At 37.9% G+C, this 20,557-nt stretch overlaps 1 protein-coding gene across 3 annotated transcripts in view; it reads right to left on the reverse strand.

The window, feature by feature from the left end:
* The window catches only part of LRP2 (LDL receptor related protein 2), a 200,626-nt gene that overhangs the window by 69,136 nt on the left and 110,933 nt on the right, over window positions 1-20,557 (reverse strand). For all 3 annotated transcript variants that reach the window (XM_045480109.1, XM_045480110.1, XM_045480108.1), the window contains 7 exons: window positions 15,560-15,726; window positions 14,469-14,612; window positions 10,374-10,483; window positions 8,168-8,345; window positions 5,809-6,022; window positions 4,259-4,492; window positions 2,494-2,682 (listed from right to left, as the gene is read on the reverse strand). In XM_045480109.1, coding sequence (XP_045336065.1) covers window positions 2,494-2,682; window positions 4,259-4,492; window positions 5,809-6,022; window positions 8,168-8,345; window positions 10,374-10,483; window positions 14,469-14,612; window positions 15,560-15,726 — 1,236 coding nt within the window. The remainder of the gene's footprint in view (window positions 1-2,493; window positions 2,683-4,258; window positions 4,493-5,808; window positions 6,023-8,167; window positions 8,346-10,373; window positions 10,484-14,468; window positions 14,613-15,559; window positions 15,727-20,557) is intronic.

Consider the following 20,557-nt stretch of genomic DNA (forward strand, 5'->3'; position numbering starts at 1 on the left):
AACATGAGTTAATAGTATACTCTAACATGGACCTTCTACAGCCATCAAAACAAAAACCCGTTTGTCTTTTGACATTACAAAACAATGTAAATGCTAGAAAGAAACAATGCTGGGGGGGGGGGGCGCCTGGGTGGCTCAATCAGTTGGGGGATCTGACTTCGGCTCAGGTCATGATCTCACAGTTCATGGTTCAAGCCCCACGTTGGGCTCTCTGCTGACAGCTCAGAGCCTGGAGCTTGCTTCAGACTCTGTGTCTCCCTCTCTCTCTGCCCCTCCCCTGCTCATGCTCTGTCTCTCTGTCTCTGTTTCTCTCTCTCAAAAATAAAAATTGAAAAATAAATTAAAGAAAAAAAACCCCACAATGGTGTGAAGGCAGTATGAGTAGATAGTGATCCCATATTGATTCCATGTAGTCAAAAGCCTATTGTTGAACTGTCAATTCTGCTACCAAGGAACATCTATTTTGTTCCTAGGCCTGAATCAAAATTGCTCGGGAGAAATCAGGCCAATATACAATATGTTACTGATCTACTCTTTGTATATTTAAATCCTTCAATCCAGCCTTGGCAATTTTTTTCCAAAAAGGGCCAGATAGTAAATATTTAAGGCATTATAGAGCACATGGTTTCTTTCACAAGTACTCAGGTCTGCCACTGTAAACACAAAAAGCAGCCATAGACAATACATTAGCAAATAGGCACAGTTGTGTCTCAGTAAAACTTTACTTATAAAAACAGGCATAATCAAAAGGTACAAATTTCCAGTTATAAAAAAATAAGTACTAAGGATGTACAACATAATAACTATAGTCAACACTGCTGTATGGTATATATCAAAGTATTTAAGAGAGTAAATCCTAAGAGTTCTCATTACAAGAAGAAATATTTTTTTTCTTCTTCTTTCCTTTTTACTGTATCTATATGAGATGATGGATGTTAGCTGCACCTATTGTGAATTATTGTGCACAATATGTGAAAATCAAACTATCATGCTTTATGCCTTAACCTTATACAGTGATGTATATCAATTGTTTCTGAATAAAACTGTGGAACTAAAAACAGCCAGTGGGCTGCATTTGGCCCATCGGCCATAGACTGTTGACGCTATACTCTCAAAAGTAATATAGGAATCTGTAATCAGAAATGGGATTTAAGAACCCAATTAAACCCTTATCTAACCATACTATGATATTTACTATTTACAATAAACTCTTATTAGAGTACTTAGATTTTCATAATATATTTTAATATTTTTAAGTGCTGTCTACTTACCCAACTTGATTAACGCACAATGATACCAATTTTTTATAGAATAGGATCATATTCTAAAAATTATAATACATTTAATACATTTGTTTCTCAGTATATCATTAAACAAAAATTAATTTAAAATTTAATTTAAAAGTAAGTACATGATGCCTGAAACTAATATTACACTGTGTGTTAACTGGAATTTAAATAAAAACTTTAAAAAATAATAAAATAAAAAACAGCAGGTCATTTTGCTATATGCAAGAGTGGGAAAATGTGAAGTCACATGTGAGGATAGTTACCAACCAATTCAATGTCAGCATATCAAAGGAGAAACAAGGGTTATGATCAGGCAGGGGTTGAAGAGAGCTTCAACAATGGCTAACGAGGGAATAAGTCAGTGATGAGAGGTCCTGTTACCACCTGGAGATCATATTTACATTCTTAGAGTTGTTTAGAATATTAATAAGTGTATGTTATGTATTTCATTATAAAAAATAAAATAAATTTCAATAAAATTAAAACAGAGAAAGTGCCTAATAATCAAAGGGTTTTAACACATTAATAAGAGGAAGCGATTAAGAATTTGTCAGTTAAAATTGCTGAGCTTTGAGGCGCATGGGTGGCTAAGTCAGTTAAGCATCCGACTTCAGCTCAGGTCATGATCTCGAGGTTTGTGGGTTCGAGCTCAGAGCCTGGAGCCTGCTTTGGATTCTGTGTCTCCCTCTCTCTCTGCCCCTCTCCCACTCGTGCTCCCTCTCTCTCTCTCTCTCTCAAAAATAAATAAACATTAAAAAAAATTTCTTTAATAAAATTGTTCAGCTTTGAAATAAATGATTGTCATTTTATGGTTCACATAGTTTAATATCCTTATTTAATATCCTAAATTTTCATTTAGATATTTCTAATTTAGAAATTAGGTGCTAATCTAAGTGTGAGAAAAAACAAATCAACATAATTTTTCTAATCATTTTGCCTACAGTTCTGATTATGTTGATAATAGAAGAAAATGTATTAGCTGTTATGAATTTGTCCACGGAAGTACCTTATAATTAACTTAATAAAAGTAGAGCTTAGTCTAAAAGCATAATTCAATTTATCTTAAATAATACTAATAATTCTCTAGAAAAATACTTTTGTAGTGCATATGGTGTTAGATTAAACTTCCTGGCATAAAACAAGATGATAGAGATGCAAACACAAAAAGAGACTTCTCAATAAAATCACTATACAGCTTACCTACCTGCTACCCAATCCACTGCAATACCCCGAACTCCATTTTCTCCTATTCCTTGTGTAACAATGTTTGTAAAAGAAGACCCATCAGGTCTGATTCTACGGATTGCATTATAAGATGTCACAGAACTGCTAAAATCACACCAATAAATAAAGCCAGAGAATACATCAACATCCACATGCAGTGCATTTCGTCCTGAAACATTTAAGAAAAGATCATTAAGCAGTACTCTGGATCGAACTAGAACTTTAAAATGCTTGCCGTCCCTCTCACACCATCATTTCCAACCCCTTTCTCTGACTGTGCCCCCCACTGCAAAATAAAACTGTTTCCCAGTTGCAATGAGCACACCTACCACCCAGATCGTGGTTTCTAAAAACCATCTCCCACGATAAGAAACACTGGCTTCCGGGAAAAACAGCTGATTATAAGTTTGGGAATGGAAGGTATAAGATAAGCCTAGAACACCTTCTTATACACAGAAGCAAGGAAGCACTCAAACACTAATGAGATCATAACATCATACAGGTAGCCATTTTAAGAGGTTTTCCCTGGCCACAATGAATTCAACAGAGCATCAAGAGTAATTGTGGTAAACATTTATAATACATTGAATTGAAAAAAAAATAAAGTAAAAACTTGAGTCCATGATTACATTCTACACCTGAAACTAGTAACACTAAATGTATGTGCAGGTATACATACACACACAGACTGAGAGTTCAAGTGTGCTGAAATATTAACAATTTTTGTATCCAGGTGAAGGTATAAGGGTGTTCACTGTACCTTTCTTTCAACTTTCCTGTGTTTGAAAATTTTCAAAATAAAAGTTATGAAAAAAATTAATTGATTTTTATACTATCTTTAGAAGATGGTAACTTAGATCCATAACTTTTTAGATGTGAGTAAACAGTGCTCGCTTCGGCAGCACATATCCTAGATATGAGTAAACAAAGATGAGTCATAAGTACCTGTGAATGTAAGTATCAAGCAGGAGCACACTTGGCACCAGAAGCTCCCTGACTTCTTACACTATATACCCTGCCACCTCTTCTGACCATCCACCCCTCCATTCCCTTCACTCTTTTTCTTCCCTTTCTATCTTTTATTTCTATCATTATCCTGTGGCACACTCCTTATGATGCGAGTAAACATTTAGTTCCCCCTGTGGTAACACACACCTAGAAATCTCTTGGTTCATCTAGAAAGCAAGTGATTATTTTCTATGTTCACTGTATATAAGCATAAAGTACTGCAAAAATACAGTTACTAAGGAGACACTAATGCTGTCAACTTATTTCAACTCCTCAAACAGATATTAACAAATCAGATTATGGACTACTTCATTACTATTCTAAGTAGCATAATCTTGACCCTAAATCTCCATTAACTGTTCTTCTAAACACCAACTCTGATTACTTCTTGCAATCTCATGCTACATTCTATCTTTCTCTAGTCCTGTCATTCTCAGTGTGGTCCATGGACCAGTGACATCAGATGACCTGGGAACTTGTTAGGAATGTAGATTCTCTGGCCCTACCCCAACTTACTAAATGCAAAAGTCTGGGGATGGGGTCCAGACCTGGTTTTAACAAGCTCTCCAATTCTGATGCACACTAATGTCTGAGAACTATTCAAGGCAGAGCCAGTTTATTTCAGGAGAGAACCTCATTATATGCTGAATCCAAACGTGAAGAAATGCTTTATGGCACCAAGAATTCAACATGGCACAAGACAGAGTGAAATCTTACTTATATTGGAGTTGGCATACCTTGGCCTGCCACTGGCACCATGGCTTCTGAATGATCCGAAAATTGCAAGCTAAAGCCTCTGATTGTCGACAGCATTGAAACAACAAGGAAAGAACTATATGGAGAGCAGGTCCGATTATCAGGATTGAGTTTCAATCCACTGGCACAGGCACATGAGAACAATCCTCCCGGTATAGGCAGGCAAATCTGCTGACAGGCATTCACATTGTTGCTACAGCCATTGAAGGATGTGCCTAAATGAAATCAAAATTAGTTTGTAACTTTTGACCTCACATATTTGCCACTCCATCTCAAATACTTTATACTGGGTCATCAAATAATTAATAATAAGTAATTAATCAATAACACAATACCTGGGTTAACAACATAAAAACAGCATTGAATCAACTACAGCTTATACAACTAACACATAAAGGTACCACAACCATTATTTAATAGAGATTGGAGGATCAATGGTTTTTCTTCCACAAATCATATAGGAATTAGAAGAATTAGAGAGGTCAGTATGCAAATTCTAATTTTCTTCACCCTTTCGACCTATGTACTGGCATTTAAAATTACATCCGTTTAATTATATGATCAACAATGTGATGGGCATTTGATTTAGAATATATTAAATAATAACATTTAAAGGTTTTTCCCCATGCAATAAAAACAAATGCCAAGTAGCAAACCTAGGTTATAGACAGCAAACAAACCGTTTAATAAACTTTAGTTACAGACTAAAAGCTGTAAAATATGTCAAAACGTTAAAAAATCACCTCTAGATCATAATGCTAATCTACGGGGCAAATCAAAAATTACATTATTTATGAAAAAAATGTTGAAATCAGAAAGTATTCCTTTTAAGATTAAAAATTCTATCATGTTAACATTTTCCTAGCAGGTATCCAACAAATGTTTACTGACCACCTTCAATGTGCCAGGAACTCGTCTAGTTACTGTATATAGAGCAAGAAACAGGATAGACAAAATGCCTGTCCTTAGGGAGGTTACATTCTTTTACATTTTTTTTTAATGTGTATTTATTTTTGAGAGAGGGAGACAGAGTGTGAGGGGGCGAGGGGCAGAGAGAGAAGGAGACACAGAATCGGAAGCAGGCTCCAGGCTCTGAGCTGTCAGCACACAGCCGGATGCAGGGCTCAAACTCGTGAGATCATGACCTCAGCCCAAGTCAATGCCCACCGACTCAGCCACCCAGAAGCCCTGGGAGGTTATATTCTAATGAGAAACAGAGACAACAAACTGATAGATAATATGTCAGGGACTGCTATGAAGCAAAAGCAAAGTAAGGAGTGATGAAGAAGGAATGGGAATAAGCTTATTCTGAAATCAACCTGGCTTTCCAAATGCCAGATTAGTCTTCGACATTTAGCCAAGTTTATGAGAGGGTTATCATTTTTTAAATATTTGAGGTAATTTCAACCTACATGCATGTGTATGTATACAGGTCTGTGTGTGGGCACGTATTTTTATATGTAAGTGTGTAGATGTGTGGAATATGCATTATACATTTGTGAATATGTAGGTTTCAGTGACAAATACTTACCGTGTCTGTGATAAACTCGGAGACCCCTCAAATTTGGAATATTCTCTCTCAAGACTACTTTGTTGTCCCCAGTGGCCTTGTCAACTCTTTCAATGACCTCATAGTGTTCATCAGTGTAATAAAGGTAAGAATCATAGACAGCAATTCCCCAGGGGTGGGAAAGATGGTTTACCAGGATCATTCGATTTGTACCATCCACGTTTCCTCTTTCAATCTAAAAAGATCAGAATTGTTGTCATTGACTGATTCATGGTGAAATGAGAGAAAAAACTAACATTCTCGTAATAATAATACCTCACATTGATATAGCACTCTATCCTTTACAGAGATTTTTCCTATTTGTTTTCTCATGTGATATTCACAATTACATGGAGCAATAGATCAAGCAAATGTCATTATGCCTATTTCACTGATGATGAAGTTGGAGCTCAAGTAAGTCCAACAACTTTGTCAAACGGCACGGTGAAGGAAAGGGAAATAAACCTCTTTAGGCCCTGCATGTGATATTCCGGATTAGGATACACATTCAATATCTAACCGTAGACCATTACCCAGGAGTTGACTGACCCTGCATTTAACATTTTCACCAAGAATTTCTGCAATGGGAACAGAAAATATGCTCCACTCAATGACAAGATAACAAGACTTGAATGGGGCAAAGGGTAATGCTGTTATATTAGAAGAGCTAACACGTCTTAGTGAAAATGACTCTGGAAAACTGGAAAAGAGCTCACAAAAATGAAGTTCCTAATGAGAAATGACAAGTTGTCTGCTTTTGGAAGAAAAATAAAATGTGGACATAACTGGTTTGATTTCATTCCAGAAACTTGTCTCAAGTGCCTCTTCTGTGCCAGGATTTGAGCTGAGTTCTGGCAAGAGAGACAAATGAGGTTTGGCTCACTGCCTTGCTTGACAGGGAACCCAGCAGTTACAAGAGCAGGTTATGCCCTAGAAACTGACAGAAGTTTCAGAAAGCTAGAGCACAGGGAAGATAAGCTTAGAGGGGAGCTTTGAAGGGGTGACCAGGACCAGATTGGCTGACCATGCTCAGCTGAAGTGTTTGGAGCTACTCCTATAGACTGAGCAGTGATCAAACCTATTTTGTGGTTTTATGAAGGTAACAGGTCTCCATCATGAAAGCAAGGTTTATTAATGACAGCCGTCATCCACTCAAGGCTAGAGAGAAGGGGCTCAGTATGGTAGAAGTGGCAGAAAAGGGCAGAACATGAGAAAAGAGGCAGAGGACAATTTGTCAGGATTTTGTAATGGCCAAATAAGGACACAGTTATTCGAGTGAGGGGAAACATGAGGGTTCTGACCTGGGAGAAAAGATGGAGAGTCACACAAATAACAAGCTCACACAGTCAGGAGTGCAGAGCAGATGAAAAATGGAGAAAGGTGGTGGGCACTGTCTGGAACAGGCTAAGTTGTCCCAGAAATCATGCCATGGGACAAGAGCTCCCTCATCATTGCACACGGGCATCAAAGTCTGTTAAATGCTTTTAAAGCATCACTGCTCCTTTTTAATCCTCAAAATTTATCACCATGACAAATACATACTAGGAATGAAATTAGCACTTGTTGAACTGATAATGAACTGAAAACCAAACCTACTGCACAATATTATGGTGAACACCAACATCAAAACCAGATCTGAAGTCACTACTATTTAGAAGGCAAGGAAGAGATTTAGCGCACATTCGATTCCATATCCATAGCAATATTTTAACTGATCAAGTTATTATTGAGCACCTTCTATGTGCCTTGTCCCAGCTCAATTGCATAAGCACAACAGTGATGATCAAATACTATGTCTGTGAATGAATTAAATTATATAGTTTCTGCTTCTTATTGCAGAATATAAAATTACCTCTATAGGGGAGTTTTCATATATGTGCCAACCATATCAAAACATTAGAAAATGACATGTAGCTAAGAGGGGATGCTGTGCACAGGAACGTGGTATGTACATTTTTTTCCCCTTCAGTGTCTACAATTGGAGAGCATAGAGAACTTTCAAAGAAAAGCATTGAAATCACTAAAACATGAAAGAAATGGCTCTTACAAGTCAAGTAAGAAATGTGAAATGGAAATATTTGATCTTGAAAAAAAACAAAGGATGATGAAAATGGCAATGAACATTATTCTATAAAGACCTATGCACATACTAGAAAATATTTGACTAGAAAATATTCAACTACGGCAATATTTGCTCTAGGGAAAAAAGTTATTGGGAGAAAGGATAATACAACACTGGTCCACGTAGCCAAGTGAGATTGTTTAGGAAACACAGCCACACAAGGAACAATCATTATCAGCTATACACACTCAGCAATAAAGACCAGTAGGGTGTGCATACCACTCCCGTGCTGGTGACAGCCCAGTAGAGTTTCTGCTCCTCAATATCAAGGGTGATAAACTCCAGGTGTTCAAGGTTCCCAGTGAAGAGAACTTTTGGAAATGTGCCATCCATGTTAGCACTTGCAATCTTGGCAGGAACACCACTGTCCGTTCCTTGGTCCGACCAGTACAGTTTCCTACAACCATGAAAGAACACCAGCATTTACAGCATTTAATAAAACAATTTCATTGAATATTTAAAAGAATTGCCCTCGAGATGTGCTCAAGTCAATGGAGGAAGTCTAAATCATTAATATCTTGTGACATACAATGTGGAAGAGTACATAACCAGTGTCCTATCAATGTCTGTATTTTTCCTAGTTATCATTGGGGTAGGATGCTAGCACCCTGCATTGGGAATCTTTTACCATGGTCAGACATGGAAGCTTATGACTGACTAAGAAATCGCCTACACATCAGTGGTCAATCCCTTTCAAAGAATCACGCACTGTGCAGTGCCCTGGGAAGGACAAAGCTGATATAAAAGTTGGCAAGTACCTCCCTGCTCACCTCTCAGGCCTGTTATTTAATTCTTCTCTAAATCATCATCTAGCACAAGACCAGCTACTTTCTTTTCTGATTTCTGTGATGGAAAATGTAATATTACACACAAACCCTAATTGCCACACAGAATTGCCAAATCCATGATATATAAAATTTCATTAAAATATATAGGGTTGCTTTCTATTTCCACTGAGGACACACTGTCTAGATTTGAATCTCAGTTTCCACTCCTTTCTATCTCAGCTGCTGCCATGGCCTCATGAGACAATCCTCTTACACTCTTTCCCCACAAGTCTTCAAACCCCTTCATTCTGATCTTTAAAAAAATTTTTTTTTCAACGTTTATTTATTTTTGGGACAGAGAGAGACAGAGCATGAACGGGGGAGGGGCAGAGAGAGAGGGAGACACAGAATCGGAAACAGGCTCCAGGCTCCGAGCCATCAGCCCAGAGCCCGACGCGGGGCTCGAACTCACAGACCGCGAGATCGTGACCTGGCTGAAGTCGGACGCTTAACCGACTGCGCCACCCAGGCGCCCCTCTGATCTTTATTTGCATACTTCTTGCATGCCCGTCCCATGCGCCTCATCTTCAAGTCTAAACTTCCCTACTTGGAAGTTCTCAAACTCTGACATTCTCTGCCTCAACCAAACTCCAATCTCTTCCCTTCCCCCATTTTATTTCTTCTACTGAGCCTGTTCTTCAACCTTAAAACTTGCCTGAGCTTCCAAGCCTTCCGTCGCTCTCTGCCTGGACCTCATGCATAACCATTTTGGCAACATCGTTATTTATTCTCATCATGTTCCATTGTGCCTACCTCACTAACAACTAGCCCTGCGTTCGTGTCATAATTTTCTTTCTTTTCTTAAATTCCAGGCTATCAGAAGTTTGCTGGACAAAGTCACAAACTCTTGTGAATTCTGAGTTCGTTAAAAATTGAAGCTACCTTATCTTATCTGAGAACTCTCCTCCCTAGCTGAACACTTTCTCCTAATTGGTCTCCCTGCCCCTGGCCTCTTCCACTCTGATCCTGACCCATCCTTCAGAAATACAAATTTGATTAATCATTTCCTTCCTCCAAATTCCCAACTGACTCAAAAGAAAGAAGTGAGATTCCTTAGCAAGATGACATTAAATCCTTCCTTTGGCTTCCATCTTGTCAACTGTCACTAATTTCTAAGACTCTGGCTTCAGCCCTTTACACAATCATGCTAAATACTGTGATGCTTCTGCGCTTTCCTTGTTTGGCCTCAAGTACCACTCCCCAGTTCCCAACCCATTCTCCACCCATGGGAAGCCTTCTCCTCCAAGTTCTATTTCAAATGTTATCTAGCCATTTGAATCTATTCAGATTCATATCTAGTCAGAATGCATTGTTAATTGCTATAATTCCATTTTTCAATGTCTAAAATTCTTTCCTGGAATTAATTTTAAGTCCAGTGTTGCTAATTTAAAGAACATAGAACAAAACATATATTTACATCTTTCATGTTAGATGTAACTCAGAGGTATTCCTCTTTCTCACTGAGATCTGTATTTTTCAAAATGTTGGCATATGAAATCAGAAAAGGTCCTAAGTCTGAAATCTTCCATTTCATCAGGTCACAACATTAACAAGAATGGTGCTGCATAGAGCAGATTGTGTCATTTATGAACGCTCACCCATTAGCAGGATCAACAGTTATGCCAACTGGAATACCAACTCCAAGAACTGTCCCATCGTTGGTAATCAGTGTTTTTCTGTATCTGACATCTCCCCGGAGTTTCAAAACCTATAGCAGAAAGTCACTTATTAGAACTGAGTATCAAAAGGGGAAACAAAGAAGGCTGAGGTGAAGGAGAACTTACACACACAAAAAATTGAGATGAATGGGAGGGTTTGTGTGAGATTCCGATAATCCCTAATTGCATTTCAGGGCTATGAGGAAATCCCCTCAATAGAAAATGAGTAAGAAAAGCAAAATCACCTCTCAAATTCCTATTTCAATTCACCTAATGTTTCGGGAGAGGACATTTATATGGATCAAAGAAGGATTCAAATGGGTGAACATACAAAATCACTGCCTAAGAGAAGCTACAAAAACATCTTCAGAAAAAGATGCAGGAAAACTCTGGAAGACAAATGAAAACCCCACAGCTCTCCTGCATCCCAGTGATGTGGCCAAGGCACCTGGTGGTCCTTCACTGAAAACACAGCTGACCAGACAGTCCAAATTTACTCAGAGTTAAAGTGAATTCTGTGCCATGTTAACAGCCTGAGTTAAAACACAAGAGTTCAAATCCCTGCCCATCTAGATCTGACTGGGACAAGTAAATTCACCTGTCTAAATTTAGTTTCTTTATGAATAAAGTGCAGATGATAATGGCACATTGCGCATAGAGCTGTGAGATAATACATGTATAGCATTTAACACCGTGCTCAGTACAAGTGTGTTTCCTATTTTGTTTATTGATCCATTTATTGAACACTTATTATGTAGCAGGCATTATACTAAACAGTATTGGACTGAATCCTCACGACCGTTCTGTGAGATAGATACCCATATTATAGATGATGAAAGAGGCCTATGGACATTTAGTGGCTTTCTCAAAGTTACCCATTTTTAATTATTATTGCTCTAATTGCTAATGTTAACAGAACTCTGAAACATCACAGAAAAATATGGATTACCAGACTAGAAGCAGTTTCTTATAGGAACAAGGCTATTCTAATATGCACTTAAGACAGTCTGAGAAGAGAAACAGCTAGTAAGAAATTAGAAAATGTATACTGATTATTTGCACAAAGGTTTTTCTATAAAGTTGCTTTTTAATGCAAATAGGTTGTGTATCAGTGTTTATGTTGTTTTTGTTTTTGAGAGACAGAAAGACAGCACATGAGCAGGGGAGGGTCACGGGGAGAAAGAGAATCTTAAGCAGGCTCCACACCCAGGCTCAATATCATGATCTGAGCTGAAATCAAGAGTCACTTAACTGACTGAGCCACCCACGGACCCCACAGTCTTTATGTTTTTATCTTTGCCCTCTCTCTGTCTCTCTATTTTTTTCCTCCCTCCCTCTCTTCCTACCTCACACACACACACACACACACACACACACCTCTCTTTAATCCCTCACTCTCCTCTCTAAATTTTTCTCTTTCCTGTCTGCTGTCTTTTTTAAATTTGCCCCTTTCTGCCAAAATTTCACTCCTTTTCTTAAGGCTAAGGATCTCTTTGGTTCAAAGGAAAGTTTTTTTCCTTTTTTGGGGATACATCAAGTTCTCTCTCACACAACCATTCTGTAGACTTCTTTTCAGCTACAAAATTACATTTAGTGAATGGGCACACAGCTACCCCTAGTGGAAAGCATTTAGTCAGTACTTCTCTTATTTTCAAATTTGAATTAAATAGGAGTAACTCTTATCCTGGAAGGATATTATTTGAGTATTTCTGTGCCCTTAAGCAATCTAACATTCACCTGAGTCACCACTGATATCACGAAAGGAGAAAAACAATTAAAAAAACCAACAACACTAAAAGGACAATTTACCTTTAGATCATTATTCTCATGGGCCCTCTGTGGATATTCAAATATATTGATGATTTGAGGGGAAAAAGGACTCTGTATTCACAGGATATCTTAGTTTCAAGACGTACTTTTAGTTACTGAGATATAACCCCATTTTGCAGGTAATGGAAGCAGAGACTCAGAGAAGTTAAGCAATTTGTGCAATATCAAATACCCTTTGAGCAGAGTAAATACAGTGCATTTTCAAGTCTCAGTCTTTATCAAGTGCTTTTCTCTGCCTGGGATGCTTTTTTCCCTACTTTCCCTGCTTCATTTGGCAGCAATAAACATTGGCCCTCTTTCAAGAAAGACGCAGCTCACAAGTCACTGATTCTCCTGCCACTCTCCCTCTCCACACTTTTACTTCTGCCCCTAGCCACAGAACAGTTCGTAGTCACTGCTCATATCACACTTAGCACACTGGAACAAAGCTATTTGTTTATATGTCTAGCTCTCAGAGCACGAACTACTTAAAAGCAGGAAAAAATATGTTATTCATCTTTGAATATCCAGCACTAACAATGGGACGGATTCATTTACTAGTATTTGTTCAATGAGTAAGTCAGACTCAAAGCAGGTCTTTCGACTCCAAAGCAAATTATCTTTCCTCTGTGCCTCACTGCATTGGGGCACAATTACTAACTTTAGGTTTATATGATTAGGGTGAACTTACCAAGATACACATTTGCACACACACACTCACTCACACAGTTATCCATCAGCGGGTGCCTTGTCATTGTACCTAATACTGATGGAGGAAACATGTCCCCTTCTTTTGGAAAACTATCAGTTTAAAAGGGAAGACCCCCGTTTACAAAACAAGAGACCAAAAGACAGAGTCTGAACATATTCATTGCCATTCAGAATGAAGACAGCTTTGTGTTAAGCAGACACTAGAGATGTGTTTGGAATTAAGGGTTTTAGGCAGTCAACTGTGTCAATGTTTTGATGGGAGAGTGATATTTTTAGTTGAGATTATGAAAAACTACCTTTTGTCACTGTCAAAGGGGGTTAAAGCAGACTGGATTGCTGGAGTTATCATTAAAACAAGGCAAAGTCAGAACAGAACACTGCCTGGGAAGCAGGGCAGTGAAGCTGACTGCTTAAGCCAATTTCTTAAATTATGTACAATTCAGGAGCTTATCTAAATAGCAAAGGGTTTGAACCAGATGAGCCTCCAAGGTTCCCCTCGTGTTAAGAGCTGATGATTCTACCTGGCTTGAGATAACTCAGAGGTTAGCATTTGTGCAAATTGCAAACTCCCCTCTAATTGTGTTGCCTGCCTTTGGGAATGTTGAGAGGACTAAAAGAGATCCAGTTTGTAGAAGACTTTGTAGACTGTAACCACTGTTCTGACCAATCTGCTCTAATTTCACCACTTGGCTGCTATGTGCCTTTCTTACCTTCAGCATTTCCCTTTCTGAATACCCCATAGAGAACCAGCTTACTTACTGACTGGCGCCTCACCCTGAGCAGTGAACGGATCACTCTACACAGTCCTGCAGACTGCCCTTCTCAGAAAACCCTCCCTTTGCTTTAGAAATTTTCACTTTCAAAATTATTATGAATTAATAACCTTGTCCCAGAATGGAACAAACCAATACTAGTTGAATTACCTCTGATTTACTCCATGCGATTGCATACCTGTGCCCCATCTAGAATTTCTTCTGGGAATTAGAGTAAAAAGAACACTTATCACACCGAGGAAAAGTATCAAAGGAATTAGAATCAAGTTTCTACTTTCTGTTGCACTGTTAGAAAAACTGCATTGGAGCCATAGAAAGATTTCCATCTTAGAACAGAGGTAACCTATAAATTTGGTTTGGGACTGAAACAGCATTACAGACTTGATGAGGAAAGATAGGGAGGAAACTCTCCTGCCTACTATATTCTTCCATACCTAATGCTGAATTCCTTTTTTAAACTATTTTTATATATTTTTATAAATTATCTAAAATCCTTTTATATGAACAAGTTAGTATTGATGCTTAGGAAGAAAACAAAATAGGGCAGTAGAAAGTTCCAATAATTTATTTCTAAAGTGGTTTTACTCCATCGCTTCTAAGACTTTGATAGTTAATACCGATAGCTCCTCTCTTTTGCTTCTGCTTAAAAATAATTTCAAAATCAATGAAAGCATTTCCTGAGAATAGATTTTATATGCATCAAAAACCAGTGTTTGTGTAACTGGTATTATGGAATCATTACCTCAATTGACATTGTTCCAGGATTGGTGTAATATAAGTTTCTTGATATCCAATCTAAGGCCAGGCTCATGGAAGAACCCAACCTAGACAGAGAAACTAATACTGTCCTGTTGGTGCCATCTGTCTTCACTCTGTGAATTTCACCCTGGAAAGAAGGACAAGAAGAGGTGAGCTGGTTCAAAGGCCACAGCTTCCACATGGAAGCACAGCCACTGCTGGCTGCTATGTTTCTTGAACACTCCTCACCCTTGGAGGAAAGGCAAAGGTTCAGCGCCATTGGCTGGGCTTGCTGCGTATAACACTATAACACCAGCAACACTTCAAAAATAATGATTTTTTCAGTGTGTCAGAGGACTCTGCAAGGCTTATCATTCGGGTTGCTTCTGATATTGGCTACAGAGATTTATTTCTTAACTACCACAGGCCATATTCATAAAAATAACCCATCAAAGGTGAAAATCAGGCGGCCAGAAGCATATTTTACATAGAGGTGACAAGCCTCAAACAGAAAGATCTTCCTCTCTTCTTTATTTGTAATCTCTTTGCCCCTTCCCCCTCCTCACCCTTCTCCTCTAAAGGGTGAGCTCCAATAGAAAGAGAACTGAAGGAGGGCTCTTTTTATCCTGGAGGCAAAGATGCTGAGAAGATCCCAGCAGCCACATCAAATGCTCTCCTGGAATTCTTTCAGAGAACTATTGTTTTTTGTTTTGATTCATAATCATTTTTATATTCATCTAGTATCTTCTATTAGCTTAAAGCTCCTTAGGAGTAATCTTTGTTACTGATTCTTGGTGTGTATTCTACAGTTGGGAGTGGCTAGTTTGGCGCAGAGCAAAAGTAGACACTTAATAATTGCTTGCTGAATGAATAAATAACATCCAATAGGTTAAATGTGCCTATTATCTGCTCTTTGCTCCAGGTCAGCCTCCTATTTATATCCTTCACTGATTCAAAAAAACTTAGTGGTAAATTAATTTATTTCTGGACCATTTCCCTTTTATCCACCCAGCAAAAGTTGGCTTATAAGAAGGCATTAGTGTAGGTAAGCTCTTTGAAACAAGTTATATACTTTGAATGTTATTCAAAACTTACTGGATTCTCAACCCAATAGATGAACTGCTCTGAGTCATCAAATTCAACATCATAACCGTTCATTATCCCTGCTATGGGAACCATAGCATCATTGCTCTTCACCTCAGGATTGAGGGAGATTCCAAAAATTATACTGTATCTCACAGTTATTAAGAAAGGTTGATCATCTGTGAAAATAGCAGATATCAGTCAAAATTATATCCTACTATTCCCAGACATTTAGAGTAATGGAAAGCAGTGGATTGTTACCATCTCATAGGATAAAACGCCATTGAAGCTTTGTAGCAAAAAATACCATACATGGTAGATATTTCATCAGACAATCCAGGGCCTTTGATTGGGTTTCAGTGGGTTGCTAGGTCACCAAACCTCCAACCATACATGCAACACTTCTGGACTTTCCCAAGGTAGATCAGTATTTACCTTGCTCTTCATGAATTCCTTACTTACATGGATAAAGCATCCATGTGTGTTGAGCATCACATTCTACACATAGAGAAACCTCACTAATACTGAATTTAAAAAGTGAAAGAAAACATATAGACTCTTCAATTTATTAGTCTTAAGTGTGCTCAAAAAATAAAAACACTACCACGTGTGGCTTGGTGTTTATTAGAGATTTTAATTACTAAATAAAATCCAATTTATAATCTCCCCAATTGCTGTTGCCCAATGGCTGTCTTTCACACTAGATTCTAACTCCCAAAAGGTAGTGACTATGTCTGATTTACTATTATGTTCCCAGAACCTCGCATGTAATCGTTGCCAAATAAATATTTGCTAACTAAATGAATGACCGCATAAATGAATAAATGGATGGATGCATAAGTGGAAGTGTAAATAGTGTCTTCTAAAGTTCTCAAAAGTATCTGTATTTTGCAACTTTAAACATCCTCAAAATATCTTATTCAAACTAGCAATTCACTTAACCTCCTTAATAGATAAAAGGTCCTTTTTCTTTTCTTTTTCATGCTTTTTTTTTTTTTCCTAAGCAGGTTCCAAGGTTTATTTCAAGACAAAACCAACCACTGTGTAAACAGAACGCTTGCAGTAGAAACACCACACATCTTCAGCCCATAGGAAAGCACAAAGTCATACTAGAAGTTGTTTGGTGAGCCTCAGATATGGACTCTGGCCACTCAGGTTTGATAGACTGATGTCTTCTCTCAGATGGGAAACTTGCTGGCTAGGGACCAGAACTGATGACCAAGATTCCTCATCCCTTCCCAGTGCCAAAGACATGGATACACCCTGGCCATCTGTCTCTTCTTCTCTGGTCTAAAGGTCCTTTTTCAAAGATAATCTTTATCCTAGCTGTAGATGCTTTATCAAAAAAAAAAAAAAAAAAAATCCAAAATGATGAAAGTCAAGAGTGACGTATTTATAATTCTCTCAGAAAAGGAAAACTGGGGGGCACCTGGGTGGCTCAGTCAGTTAGGCGTCTGGCTTTGGCTCAGGTCATGATCTCATGGTTTGTGAGTTCGAGCCCCGCATCAGGCTCTTTGCTGACAGCTCAGAGTCTGGAGCCTGCTTCACATTCTGTGTCTCCCTCTCTCTCTGTCCCTCCCCCGCTCACGCTGTCTCTCTCTCTCTCTCTCTCTCTCTCTCTCTCTCTCTCTCTCAAAAATAAATAAACATTAAAAAAAAATTTTTTTTAAATAAAAGGAAAACTGGAGTGTGAGTTTCATGTTATGAAGACATGTATATGACATATACCACATATTAAGCAAAATATAAAATGATTAATCATTGCATAATTTTCATCTGCTAAAAATGATGCTTTCATTATTTTGATAATCTGGAAAATTTTCCATCTTCAATGTGATTTTAAGTTTATTCTGAGAGAGAGACAGAGCAAGAGTGGGGGAGGGCAGAGAGAGAGGGAGAGAGAGGATCCCAAGCAGGCTCCTTGCTGTCAGCACTGAGGGCTCAGTCTCACGAACCGGGAAATCATGACCTGAGACAAAACTCAGTCAGATGCCCAACCAACTGAGCCACCCAGGTGCCCCTGGCTCTTAACTTATTTTAACATCTCATTAGCTTTTCCTTTTTCCTGGCATTTCAGTTACTAAAAATTACTTAGCATTTATAAACCTGGAATAAATTTAAAGTAAATATTGCAACTATTAATGTTTATATTTTACAAAGTCCTACAATATATAGCATTTTGTCTTTCCATTAAACCTGTGAAGTTGTTTTCAGCTGAGGCCAATGAAACTTGCAGGGGCTAGTGAGAGTGTAGGTTCACAAGCCCATTCTCTCTTAACTGCTCCACATTGCCTCTCTTCTGAACAAATGAAAGGGCCATAATAATCGCCCCTATTTATTGAGAATATGGGCCATATAGTATGGACCAGATATTATTTCACTTAATTTATCTCCCTGAAGCCTCCAAACCCTGTTTGTTAGAGTGTTACCAACCCCACCCACCCCCAACTTTCAAATGAGGCACAAAGAAATTAAACAATTGTCAGGTCCTCAGACTCCAAAACTAATGTTCTTAATCACAAAAAGTGCAGACTGGGTACTAGTTATTGAATATCAAATTACCACTCAATTCATTTAATTTAACACACAGTAATAAAATGTGTAAGCTATATTGGGGGTTTATATGTACCTTGAAATTATATTGAGATATTTAATTATTTATTGATTATATGTTGTAAGTGTTCATTGGTTCAGTAAAAACAAGAAGTATTTCCCAATTTCACAGTAGAGATTATAAATTTTACTTACTCAAAACCGAATACTGCTCTTTTTACTGTGTAATTTTCATTTTGCTTAATTGGAGGAATTCTCAACCAAAGCACCTAAAGAACTGCATTTCTCATCCATCGAACATGGGCTTTCTTGATTCTTCCCAGAAGCACTCCTCTCAAGCCCTACCCAGCTCTACTCCTTTGGCCACTATTCCTTTGTCAGGCTAAGTCTCAGGCTCTTGATCTGATCGCTGCTGGCATATTTGAGAAAATATATATACCACTTACCACTAGTGAACATTTATGGGCAATGAACCAGAGGAGGGAGTCATTTAGTGCTGCACTGGCAGAAAGTGTGAGAGCCAAGGCGAAGGATGATACCAGAGAGAGTGCATGAAAAGTGTTCTGTGGGAAAGATAAAACGAGTGATTTGATGACACAATACAGCCATAAGGGAATAAATAGGTGGAAAACACAGGAATGAAGAAGGAGCAAGAAAGAATATCGGAGGGCTTTGTCATTCACTGAACATTTACTGAGTGCTACTGCGTGCAACGAGCAAATATCAATGAATCAGGTGGAGGCTTAATCATCAAGGAACTTGAGTCTACAGAACTAGGCAAAGTATATAGATTCTGGATCATAATGGCCATGAAGGAATATGCACAAAAGTACCTGGGGTGGGATGGGAAGGAGTTCAGAAGGAGGTGATATTTAAGCCATCCTACCACAGTATGTCTTTTGAAATTAAAAATCATTACTTCATTTTTATTCTTTATGTCATGATCCCATTAAGATTAGTATTAGCAGGGCAAGAAGTAAAGAGGAAGCAGTTGGTAATGGGAAATTTATGTTGTAGTTGAACGGCAATGTTTACTACTTCCTAGCTAGGTTCCCCTTAACTCAGACGTTGCACTAAATGATCAGAGCCTCAACCTTTCTAACAGTGTGTGCAAGGAGTGTTTTCTTCTTATGTTGCACGTAATCACTGAGACAATTGTCTTGTGTCTCGCTCACACTGAGTCAGAGACTCATTTTGGATTGGAGGTTGTTTATTGTAGAGGACGTTGGGCGATGTTTCGGTTTGCTTTTGTTGTTGTTGTTTATTTGGTTTTGGCATTGTGGAGAACATATTTTTGAAAGAATAAAAAGCTATTTTATGCAGAGAAAGTTCTTGGCTTAAAATTTTATGTCACCTCATTAGGAAAAAATAGAAATATCTCATAATTCCCTTACCCAACTGTAACCACTATTGGTGCTTATGTGTGTTGTCTCCCAGATCTTTTTAATGCATATTTTTACATGGCCAGTGGTGAACAGTCTGCCTTTTCACTTAACCTTATCGTATGCACTTCCAAAGATATCCAGACATTTAGTAAACAATATTTTAAAAGCTATTTAACCTGTAAATCAAGTAAAATGTTTTCATCTATAAATGTTAACAAGTCTTTTAAGCTTCTGATTGAAAAAAATGTGCCCCTCTTTTTCTTAGTTAACATATATTGGCATTCAGTTACCCAAGTGGTACTCAAAAATCAATTGAGCAATACTAAAAAAGTTCCACCTCAGTAAAGTCAGCCAATGGAAAACCCACTAGTGGAATTATTTGTGAAACAACAAAAGCTACTACTTAGATATCAATCACCATCAGATCGTTACATTGATTACACCAATCCTCAATGCACAGTTCAACAACCTTTGCATGGTGAAAGAATGCTTTGTATCCAAAATGTCCATAGCCCAGTTTAATCTCCTGCTGAAAGACTCTGAGGACACACTAAATTAAACAGTGTCAACAAGGATTAGGTGCATAATAAGTCTCTGAAGAAAAATGGCAAATGCCAATCCCTTTGTAAGCATTACCAATAATTAAAATCTTTCATCATGAAAGTATCATTGCAAAATATTATATCTTGATGGAATTCAATTTTCAGTAGGCCTACATTTGCAAAATCTGTAAACACCATTAATTTCCTGGATTCAGCAAAAATTTTCCACTTGAAAAATAACTTTCCCTCTAGATTAAGATTCTGTTTTCTTTTAGCTTAAGGATTTTTTATCATTAAATATTTAATTTTAACTTGTCTGCAACCATTTTTGTCAGGACCAAAACACATTCAAAAACTAAAGTCAAAGACCTTGAATTTAGAATAACTCTCTAGATTTTTAAGCAAAGGTAAATGATTTTTAAAAAGACTTTATTATTGGGGGCAACTGTGTGGCTCAGTCAGTTCAATGTCCAACTCTTGATTTAGGCTCAGGTCATGATCTCGCAGTTTGTGGGTCCCAGCCCCGCATC

This window comes from Leopardus geoffroyi, chromosome C1 (assembly GCF_018350155.1).
Source record: "Leopardus geoffroyi isolate Oge1 chromosome C1, O.geoffroyi_Oge1_pat1.0, whole genome shotgun sequence".
NCBI lineage: Eukaryota > Metazoa > Chordata > Mammalia > Carnivora > Felidae > Leopardus > Leopardus geoffroyi.